The 11,486-nt window shown below is 41.9% G+C and overlaps 1 protein-coding gene across 1 annotated transcript; it reads left to right on the top strand.

Moving 5' to 3' along the window:
- Positions 1 to 6,607: 6,607 nt before the first annotated feature.
- On the top strand, positions 6,608 to 10,820 carry SYF2 (SYF2 pre-mRNA splicing factor). The gene is made up of 7 exons (XM_090057603.1): positions 6,608 to 6,689; positions 7,145 to 7,255; positions 7,862 to 7,987; positions 8,368 to 8,485; positions 8,625 to 8,715; positions 9,448 to 9,543; positions 10,515 to 10,820. The coding sequence occupies exons 1-7, from the start codon at positions 6,651 to 6,653 to the stop codon at positions 10,678 to 10,680; spliced, it is 747 nt and encodes a 248-aa protein (XP_089913729.1). The 5' UTR covers positions 6,608 to 6,650; the 3' UTR covers positions 10,681 to 10,820.
- Positions 10,821 to 11,486: the final 666 nt, after the last annotated feature.

Raw genomic sequence — 11,486 nt, 5'->3', positions numbered from 1 at the left:
TGACTGATTGGTCAATGAAACCTGGTTCTGATGATGGGCCAGTAATTCTCATAACCAACTATTTTTGTCTGGGTTTGAATGGATAGCATTTTTTAAATCTTTTTCCTGGTTTACTTGTGTGGTTGATGTGATCTTCTTAACATAGCCCTGGCTATTCTTTTTCTATAATGATTGGATTCTTACTTCTTATTACATGAAACAATAATGAGCAAATGCAACTGTCTGGCAATTTTTGAAAACTAAAGAACAAACAGCAGTTTTTGTAAATAAATAATCTCATTTCTATCTAGATTCCTCAAACTTGGGATCCTTGTGGAAAGTATCATAAATTCAAAGGGCCTGGGGATGTGGGAATTTGGTGAGGGATTCTTTTAAGGTAGTACATACACCTTTGACCATGTTTAACCCCTAAGGTGGCTGTATTTTTGTAGCTGAGTTGTAAGACCCCTATGTTTACCCAACCCGCAAAGTACTTGAGGACCTGTTGGAACCAAAGGCAGCATATTCATACAAGTTATTGGTATTAATGACTTTGTGCCTGGAAAACAGAAATGACAGGCAACATAATTAAAGGAATGGCATTATTTTATAAGCTAGCATTTTACATTTGATCTTCAGATGTGATGCAGCTGACAGCTAGGTAGTTTGACAGATCTGATCAGGTCCCCTCCCCTGCAATGATGCTCAGTACACTAATGCAAAAACGTAATACTTTGTTGTCTGAGCCAGGAAACCTTCAGGCTAATCAGCTCATACACAGCCTTGCCCAAATGGTTAAATATTCTTTAACTGCCCTATGAAATAATGTTTCTTGCTAAAGTCAATGAGTCCTGAAGCATCTAATAACTTAGAAGACATTACATAGCTTTTGTTCCCTACTCTGTACACCACAGCCTGATCCACTTCAGTTCTTCATAGTTAAGCATGGACTGGACTGGAGATGTAGCAATGGTGCATTACACTGATGATCCCAGCACGTCTTGTTGAGAGTGGTATGTGTATGCCCTTCTAAAATGCACCTTGCTTAGAAGGATAGACTTCCCCAGGCTTTCTATTATTCCATTTATTCTAAGGATAGAACACACTTGGACTAGTTTAGAAACCTTGAACAATTCCAGAAGCAAATATATCCTCTCCCCAGGTTCCCCAGGGCAGTACCAAAGACACAGCATCTTCAGGTCCCATGCCCTATTTATTTTCCAGGCAAGCAGCAGACTTTAAAAAAAATGTGATTTGTTGTGTAATAATCCCATCTTCAGAACGCAGTATGCCACTTTTGGCTCCAGACACAAGTGCAACATCTGGAGCATATACAGCGCAGTAGAAGTATTGGTATCTGCACATACAGAGCTATCTGTGCCCTTAAGAACCGTGCCTCCCCTTGTGCAGTCACCCGGGTGGGGAAAGACTGTGGCTGCCTTGTTAGGATTAACAGTGATCCCAAGCTCTTTGGATAACTTGGGTTCTGTTCTGTTAAGAATTTGCAATGACATGTCGTATGGTGTGGTTTTTTAAATTTTAGTAAGCTAGGAGTTTACAACAAAGATCAGAATCCCTGTATTAGATGTGATAAGAGAAAGGTATGAAAAAGGAACAAAAAAGAAGGAACTGGCAAATGTGAATATGTTACCACTGCCCGCTGGTGGACAGAATCAGATGTGCTTTCTATGAGATAGCTTAAGGAGATGCACTATGGAGTACTAGGAGGCTTAATTAACATATAAATCTGATATGTCTTCACTGAAGAGTTAACATGGGCATTCAACTTAGGTTTTAGCCCCTCTTCTACCATATCTACATGGGAAGAACTTTTATTGGGCTTGGAAGTGCTTTAAATTTGGACTAGCTTATCCTGTCTAAATTAAAGCAGTCTAATTCATGCCTAGTCTGGAAATACTTACTTTTCAGGAACAGAACAAGCTAAGTACTCAAGTATTAAATACCCCAGTGTGTTCCCACAATTCCCCCTAAGGAGACACAAATCTTTCCACAAGGCACTACAAGAGGATCCTAGAACACGCCAGCACAAAGGACTACGGAGTAAACCACCTGGCATACCTAGCTAAGTGTACAAACTGTAAGGACACAATAGTTCAAGTAAGTTTTGCAGTAAGGGTGCTCACAGCTTAGTGCCCATAACCTGCTTAACCCTGAAGCAAAGATACACTCTGTATTTTCCAATTAATTGACACATCTTCAAAGGCTCTTAAGGCACTTACTAAGCTGCATCCGGTTTATGTGGAAGGTGTGATTACCATACACAGCATATTCTGGCTTTAGCCAGAAAGGGGCCCAAATCCCACCAACCCTCCTATATACTAGAAGTGTTCAAATGAGTCTAATCATGTCATTATCTCAAGCTAGACTTGATAAAGGAACAAAAGTGGAACTGTATATAGGAATGCCCACCAAAGCCAACTGAGAGCACTGATGATTCACACAAGCTGCAGCTTCATCTTGCCATGTATTTCTAATCACCGGAACACTGAAGAAAGCACAGCTTTTTCAGAAGGCCTAGCCTCTCTACCCACCCATTGTTTTATGTTCCTTACCTTAAAAAGGAGCAAGTCTTGGTGGTCACCTAGGAGAGAAGTTCCTCTGTGATTGCACCATGTCCAGTACTTTCCACCTCAAACAGGAATCACCTGTAGGAAACATCTGTGATCAGCCCTGTCTATGGACATACTCACTCACTCGCAAAAGGGTTTTTGTGCTTGCTCCAGAAAGTGATGCAGCAGTTGGAGTAGTTTCCTGGCACTATCCAGGTTACATGTGTGTGTCTAAGAACACACACAGCACATCAGACTCACAGCACAAGAGCTCATCGCAGCTCATTTAACAGACACTACAGTAGGGGGTAGCGATTGAGTAATAGCTCTGTGATTAATTTGTTGGGTGAGCTTTGACTCGACGTTTTAAAGGTGTTTAGGTGCCTTGCTAGTCCCATTGCCATCTCATTGGAGTTAATGGGAGTTAAGCAATTCTATAAGTCCTTTGAGAAGTTTATTGCATCCTTATGTACTTAAATACCTTTGCAAAACTGACACTTTCCCCCATGACTGTCCTTAGGGATAATAAATTCTATTGCTTTTTTCTTTCATGGAGGGAGGGTGCTGCATTAAGGGTTTAATGGACTGTTTGTAATGCAGTATACATAAACTAAGTATTATTCAAATGCATTTTAAACTCTTCCTGCTGTGACTGAAGCAATACCTAAGAACCCAGAAGTGAATTAGAAACCTAATCAAGTTTGAGTAAGTGCATAACTGCCCTGGATGCAATGGAGAGAAAAGTCTCAGCATAACACTAATCACAAGGGCCTGTGTGGCTGATCTCCAAGGAGAGGATGCTGCTTGTGAATAGCTTTTTGTGTGTCACCTTGAAGCATTTCAAACAGAAATTTATCTCCTTCTTAAGTGTTTCCCTTCTGGGTTGCAGAGTTTGTTAATGTTAGGGTGTTCCTGAATGCTGGGTTGGACATGTTGGACAAACCCACGCTGCCACATGTAGCTCAGTGTAGAGATACCTCAGCTAGCTTTAAACAAGCTAGCACAGGTATAAGTAGCAGTCTACAATGGCAACAAAGTACTGAATAATTTAGGCAATTTAAAATTAGCTCAGGTATGCATAAATCATGCTGCAGTGCAGACATACTCTTGGGCTGTCATTGCAAATTCTCTGTGAGATGCATGCTCCTGATATCTCCTTCTGGGATATTTGTGTATTGTGGATGGTGTTGTTCTTAGCTCTTTGTAAATTCTGGAATAAGTGTGATAGCCTCTTCATATTAGATTAGCATTCCTTCTCAGCATCTTGGAACAGGCAATCTAAAAGAAGGGGCAAGAACATATGAATTGTCTCTTCTAGCTTGAAGCCTGCATGTGATTAACTGCAAAGCATGCCCTGAGGATAGTTTCTGCTGGGCTACTGCTCTTTCTTGGAAAGGCAAAGGTATTTGGGGGAGCAGTCTAGTTTTGAACAGTTTTTTTGTACACAGCTTTGGGGTTGGATGAGAGTCAGAACCGTGGACTTTCTTCCTATAGATGAAGCAGAACCTTTGCTTGACCAGCAATCTCTAGGGGCTTTATGTTAAAAGTTAAAATACTGCCATTCATGGAAGATTAGCCAAACATTTCCAGAATGATGGAGCATTAAAGGATGTAATGAGTTTTTCTCTCTTTTCCTTGTCATGAACCCAAAAATCACCTCTTCCCTCTAACTTCCACTAGAGGGGCCTAAAACAATTCTTAAACATTAGCGATGTCATTGAAACCAGCAAGAAAGTAAAGGATCTTTCTTTGCTCTCAAGAAGACCTCAACTTTATCTTCCTGTTGCTTCACTAGGTCTTTCCACTGTATTTCTGTAAATAAACCTCCCTCCCCACATTCTAAAAATGATGTTCTATGGACTGAAACAAGCAGTACAGTTCACAGTAGCATGTAGCACCTCTGTGGACACATCTGTACATGCAATTAATGAACAATAAACTCCAGAGCTGATTGCTCCAGAGTTTTTGCTCACAGGCACACCATTTGAATGTATGCCTGGGAGGAAGCAAAAACTCTGGAGGAATCAGCTCTGGAGTTTATTCATTTACAGCACATGGAGCCCTATCTGAGTGGCCCTGGCTCACAGGTGGCCCCAGGGGTCAGCCTCCCAGCCCAGGGCTGCCCCAGCTGGGCTCAATGTGCTGTGGAGGAGCTGGCTGGGGTAGGAGGGTGCTCCAGTGTGGGGTAGCCGGCAGGCAGCCCCCATACTGAAGCACCTTGTGCTCTAGCTAGCCAGGTTAGTGCCTACACGTGCTGCTGTGCATGAAAAAACTCTGCAGCAGAATAGTACTTGTATTTACAAGTATTACCCCACTACAGCTTTTATTAGTTTCCTGTGCCCTAATAAGGGTGGATGTGTAGACACTGAGAGCTAATTAGCCAGCTCTGCAACAAATGTCTTGTGTAGATGTGCCCTGTAAGTATTACAGTAATGAAAGCAATTTGGAACCATTACTATAAATACTAGACTTTTTTGTAACATAGGCCATTTATCAAGGTTTCCTAAACAATATCCATCACACTAGTATCTGGGTTTCCAATTTCTCTTCCTTACTTTATGCTGGTTGTTTTTATCTTTTTCTATGAATCTGCACAGTACACACAATTCTCTAGGCTACCGATTACTCATCACAAGCAAAGTGTTTTGCAGTTGTGAGAAGATTATATGATGTAAATTAATGCACTACCACTTGGTGATCTGGCCCTACAGGTGTTATGGATACTTAAATGTCAAGTTGGACAATGTAAAGTATTTTCAAGTACTGCATGCCTCTGAGGCTCAGATGGTCCACATAGTGTTCAGAATGATCTTTCACCTTAAGGCTGCAGGTTCAAATCCTGTTCAGGTGGCTAATTATGCCCTCATTATGAGCACTAATTGGTGTCTTTGGCATTCTCAGTAAAGAAGACTATGCACTGACTGTACAACTCTTTCACCTTTAGAGGTGATGTCTTCATAGCTGGTGTGAGGCAGGGCAAGGTGAGCTCGCACTACCTCATCCACAAATACAAGGAAGATCAGGCCATCCAAGACATTCAGGAAATACTATTCAGAAATGTTAAAGTTCATCCTTATAAAAGGATCTTGCTTTGCTCCTTGCTAATGACTTGATCCTTTGCTTGCTAATGCCTGGGATCCATTAAGCTGGAAAACTGGAATGACTGAAGATTTCCATTACTTCAGTTGCATCCGCGTGTTCATTAAGCTAAAAGAATGCATCATTTCCCAAGTACTGACTCTTGATTCAGTCTCTCTAAACGTACAAGATACCCCTTAGGAATCTGTTCTGCTCAACTGGCCCCGGCAGACAAGTTTCCAGATCTACAATGAGTCAATACCTGGTAGACAGCTGCCCATGAAAAGCTGGCTGATGGGTTCCCTGACAGCCCTAAAAGCTATTGGACATAAACTCTCTTCTGAGAACCAGGCTGACAGCCATAAAGACGGAAGAATCCCCAGCCCTGGTGGAAAATGACTGTGCTGACGGTTCAGAGTAGAACCGGGGGGAGGTTGATTTTAGCAGTAATCTTTCATCAGGTCGCCCCACTGGCTTTATCCGTCCTGGTGAAAGCCCAATGAGGAGGCTGGTCCCGCTTGGTGGCAGAGTACTAGCAACATTGCGCTGACGCTGCTGAAGCATCCGCCGCAGTCCCAGCAAGGCGACCCCAGCCACAATATGATGCGTCTCAAGAGCTGCAGGCCACGTCAGTCATGTGTTGTCTCTACTGGTGGGGTTGGAGCAAAGGCCCCCAGAGCTGGGCCCGTTTCGGCACAGCCTTGGTCTATTTGGGGGCAGCAGCGCAGGACAGGAATGGGGGCCTCATCTGGGAGACCCCTGAGGCAGCAAGGTGCTAGGATCTCCTCAGGCTCCTTCCCCTGAACCCTAGTGTACCTGCTATGCTGCTCCCCCTTCTCCTTGCCCACACCCGTCTCTCCCTTCTTTACCCCCCATCTTCATCCCCCCTCCCCTCAGGCGCCGGTGCAGAGGCACCTCCCACCCGCAAGGAGGTGCTGAGACGACAGCAACACTCCCTTCCGGGGCGTGCCCGCGTGGATGTCACTTCCGGTGTGCGGGAGGAAGCCGGAAGTGGTTGTGTTTATGTCGAAAATGGCGGCGTTGGGGGAGACGTGCGCAGGGGTGAGGCTCCCTGGGGGGGGGGGGCTGTGTCCGAGCTCTGTTCGGGGGTTGTCCCAGGTTTTGGGGCTTGGCTGGTTGCCTCCCCCCCTTCTGCTCCATGTTGGGGTGGCTTAAATCTGCCCCAGAAGCTGGGGCGGCGATGTGCCTGGCAACACCCAAGCTGGAGGGTCTGGCCCGAACCGCGTGCGGGGCTGTGGGGGGAGTCTCTTGAGCACACGTTAATTTCCGTAACAGGAGGCTGTCAGGTCCTGCGCCTGCCTGGCTTTCCCAGCGGCAGGTTGGGGTGGGATGTGTCTGTTGTGCGAGGGTTGACGGTCATCTTGTGGAGAGTTTAGGGGCTGGGTGGGATGCGATGGCTTGGAGAGGGCTGATCCTGCCTCAGGCCAAGGGTTGACTTCTGGAGGGCCCCTCCAGCTCCGCTTCTCCATGATTGAAAGCCCCATATGATGTTCCAGGTTTCCTCTAGCAGCTCTGACGAGGAGCCGGTCCCCACGGCGGAGGAGGAGCTGGCAGCCCAGAAGAGGGAGGCAAGGCTGAGGAAGTTCCGGGAGCTCCATATGAAGAGGGTAAGATCTGCCGAGCAGCACAGGCTCTTCTACTGTTTATAGCCTTAAAACAAGGGCTTCTGCCTAGAGACAGTCCCTGAGGGGACCTTCAAAGGAAAAGACACATAGCCTGTCCTTAAAGGTCTAACCGAAAACCGGGGGGAGAGAACATCTTGAGCACTGTAACATAATTCCACGAGCAGATCTGGCAGAGGGCTAACAGGCAAGTATTTCTCAGGGCCAGACTTAAGTTCTTCCTTCATCACAATGGATTTCATAGATCTTTGGGTCAGAAGGGACCTTAGTAGGTCATCAAATGCTTTTAACAAATATTCTAGCTGTTCCTCTCGAAAGGAGTGAAACACTGACCATCAGTTTTTGCTTTTCTAAATTTGTTGGGGGGGAGGGGCCTTCAGATTCCTCTGGAGGGAATAGAAATGGTCAATATTTAAATTATTTTTAACTAAAAGGCTGAATTACGTATAGTATTTGATTGATGGGTTCCTCAATGGGTGACATGAGCTGCCCTTGCAAAGGATGAAAACATGTCTTGTCCTTCCTTCCTTCTGTACTCTTGTATTATCATTTTGCTTGAGTTGAGTGAGACACTGGTTGTTTTTCCCCTAGAATGAAGCTCGCAAGCTAAACCACCAGGAAGTTGTAGAAGAAGACAAGAGACTTAAGTTGCCACCAAACTGGGAAGCAAAAAAGGCTCGATTGGAATGGGAACTGAAGGTGGAGGAAAAGAAAAAGGTATAAACAAATATAAATGTTGACTGAAACCGTAAGTTTTCTTTCTTGGGGGCTCTGTCCTGTAATGATTTAACCTTATGTTCAGCAATTAGTCTGACTATAACACAACTACTCACAGTGCATTTCATTGTGTGTGTATGTGCATAAGTCTTATCCAGAATTTAACCTTCCTAACAGGAGGATCTAGATCCAGAGCACTTGTGATATGTGTTTACACCCCAAAATACACATGCATGCATTAAACTGACACGCTCACCAAAAACTCCTATCTGAAATACCAATGTATATAAAACTACTAAAATCTACCTTATCTACTAAGCTTATTCCTTGTCTGCCCTTTTGTTGTGTTGAACTTTAAAGAGTGGCTCATATTCTATTAGGAATGTGCTGCAAAAGGAGAAGATTATGAGCGAGTGAAATTGTTGGAAATCAGTGCTGAGGATGCTGAAAGGTGGGAAAGAAAAAAGAAGAGAAAAAATCCAGATCTAGGATTTTCAGGTAAGAATTTTAGTCACTTTTCCCTCATCTCCCAGTAGAGTGTGGGGAAACAGTTATTTAAAATGTGTTCATATGCTTCAGCTGAAACTTGTACCGTATGATAAAACTTTTGTGTTCATTGAAATCTTTTATTTTGTAGATTATGCAGCTGCCCAATTGCGCCAATATCAGAGGTTAACCAAGCAGATCAAACCAGACATGGAACAATATGAAAAGCAAAAGAAAGATACGTGAGTTTAACTTTGTCAGCCTCATACTAATTTTTTTTTTAAAGTATGATTACCTGAAATAATTATTTTGGCAAACTAGTGTATCTGATGGTTTAAAATTTTTCTTTGATTCATATAATTCCAAATGTATTTAATCTCTTTTATTCTTATGTATAGTGTAGTACAAGTGGATTTGCCATAGTCCGAGGACAGTTATCTCCTGGATGCTACTATAGAACTGTCACTATTCTCACTGCATTTTGAGACAAGTTGTTAAAGAAGTGGCTTATGTGTTTGAATTTATTTGCCTATTCAAGTATCACAGTTACTAAACTTTGATGCAGTATCGCTCAATTAGATTGTGTTTATAAATGTATCACTAAATCATTTAGTCTCCTGAAGTGAGTAACTTTCTGGATTTTATAGCGGTTTAAAAAATATTTTAAGTTTTAGATCCACAGCTAAAATTCTAGATTGATTATTGGAACAGTGTACAAAATGAACGAAGGCAGTGCGTATTGCTCTAAATCTCATTTCTTCATGCCTTAAACCTATATATATATATATATAAAAAAAAAAAAAAAAAAATAAAAAAAAACCCTCTTATCCAATGTTCTGTTTGGATTCCTGCACTCCCACACTTTGTCCACTGTTGGATGTTTTTCAGTAATGAAATGTCTCACTTTTAACCACCTCTCTTTTCCCTCTTAGCAATATTTTACAATAAATAATAATTTCTCTGTCACTCGGCAGGGAAGAATTCTATCCGACATCAAACAGTCTTCTTCATGGAACTCATGTGCCATCTAATGAAGGGGTTGATAGGATGGTTGCTGATCTTGAAAAACAGTAAGTAACTAATAAGATGGTCCTAATCATCTAAAAACGGATGCCATCGTACTTCTTGTCATAGTGCATAAAAGGTGTGATGTCTGTCAAAGTCTATCTCAGGGATCATACCTAATAATTAATAAGTGATTAGAAATATCTATTAGTGCAAAACGGATGCCCATGTGTCTTTTTGGATGCACATCCCATGAAAATCAAGCTTAAGAGTATTTTGAAACAACTCCTCAAACATGTTTTAAAAAATGTCAATAATGGAAAGTCTTGATGGTCTTGCCTTTATCCCACAATCACGTTTTTTATAAAAAATAAAAAGATGTTGAAATATAGTACTATTTGTGCAAGCAAATGTGAGTTGAGCACTGTTATGATGGACAGTGCAGTTGCTGGACAGGAACCAAATAATAGTCTTTTCTCTGAAATCTCCCTCTCTCAATGCCCACCAGAGAAGAGCAGCACAACTACCTGTTTATACAAATATTATAACAACTTTTTGTACTCATGTGAATAAATCATCCAAAATAGAGAGTGCCATTTTGCTCAACTGTGATCAGAATTCTGTTATCCATTTGTGCGGATTCAAAATTGACAGAAGCTGCCACCTCTTCCATTCCTTTTTAAATAGTGTTTAGGCTTTTTTTATTTCTTCTGATTTGATTGTGTGCATGCACAACTTTGTGGATATAAAAGTTGAACAACAGGATATTCAGGGATTCATTCCGAGATTTCTGAATGCTGTACAGAAAAAGGTAGCATCCTGTAAAGCTGGACTCCAAAAAAAAAAAAAACAAAAAAAACTGCAGTTACAGGAGTAATATGCAGCCCTGCTGTTTCCAGTAGGAGAAAACCAAAGAATCAGTTACCCTGAGGAGATGCTATGGTGTTGCAGCTTCCTCATAATTTTGGTATTGTTGGGGCACTGCTCCTGTTAATCTCTTCTACTTAATGTATTTTTTTATGCATTGGTCTTACAGAATTGTAAAACGTGAAAAATATAGTCGGCGACGTTCCTATAATGATGATGCAGATATTGACTACATTAATGAGAGAAATGCCAAGTTCAACAAGAAGGCAGAAAGGTTCTATGGGAAATACACAGCAGAGATTAAACAGAACTTGGAGAGAGGAACAGCTGTCTGAACTGTTAAGTCAACATACTTTGTGTTTCTGTAATTAGGTCATTCTGCACAGCCTACTAGGCTTATGATGGTTAAATTGTATGACACAATGCCAATAGAATAGCTATGGACTCTTAATATTAATAAATGACAGTGTTTTCATTCCTATCGCAAGTTTATTGTCTAAAAAAGTGCTTGAAGGACAGGAAAACTTAACTATTCATAGCTTGCCGTTCCTAAGGTAGCTAAGTTTTGAGTTTTATTAAGCTGACAAAGTGAAAAAACGTATTTCATGTTTAGATTTTGAAGCTACTATGGCATTTTAAGAGAAGAAAACTAAGCTTATCTGCATTATTGATAAAAGAGAGCGCCACCCTCTGTATTAGTAAATGTGAAGGATCCCTTGAGCTTAAGTTTAGCACAATTAGATGTTGCTAAAATAATACTCAGGTTTTCTGTGTTCCAGCACACTGCTGTTTTTAAGTGACACGTCAGTCAAGGAAATAAGTCTTTGTAGGGCATAGACCTGTCATTTTGTGAGAGCTGAACAGTTCTGAATTTATGGTAACAGAAGTAAATTGCTGGTCTAATCAGCTTTTTTGCTAAGCTGCACCTTCTCTATTTTGCCTAACTAGACTGCATCAGCCCTGTGCTGTGGAACATACTTACCTTCCCATCCAGCCAACATGTTCTATACACCTGGTAATATAAGACACTGGAATTTGAGAATCTTGACTTTAAAGCCAGAAGAGATTATATTTATATTTAACATGAAGCTTTGTAGGCAAACATGTCAGTGAAAGAACTACTGATTTCCCCCCCCCCCCC

The sequence above is a fragment of the Crocodylus siamensis genome, chromosome 7 (genome assembly GCF_052110815.1).
Source record: "Crocodylus siamensis isolate JL-2025a chromosome 7, ASM5211081v1, whole genome shotgun sequence".
Lineage (NCBI taxonomy): Eukaryota > Metazoa > Chordata > Crocodylia > Crocodylidae > Crocodylus > Crocodylus siamensis.
Note: the sequence above shows the minus strand (reverse complement) of the source record. Positions and strands in the feature narration are given on the sequence as shown.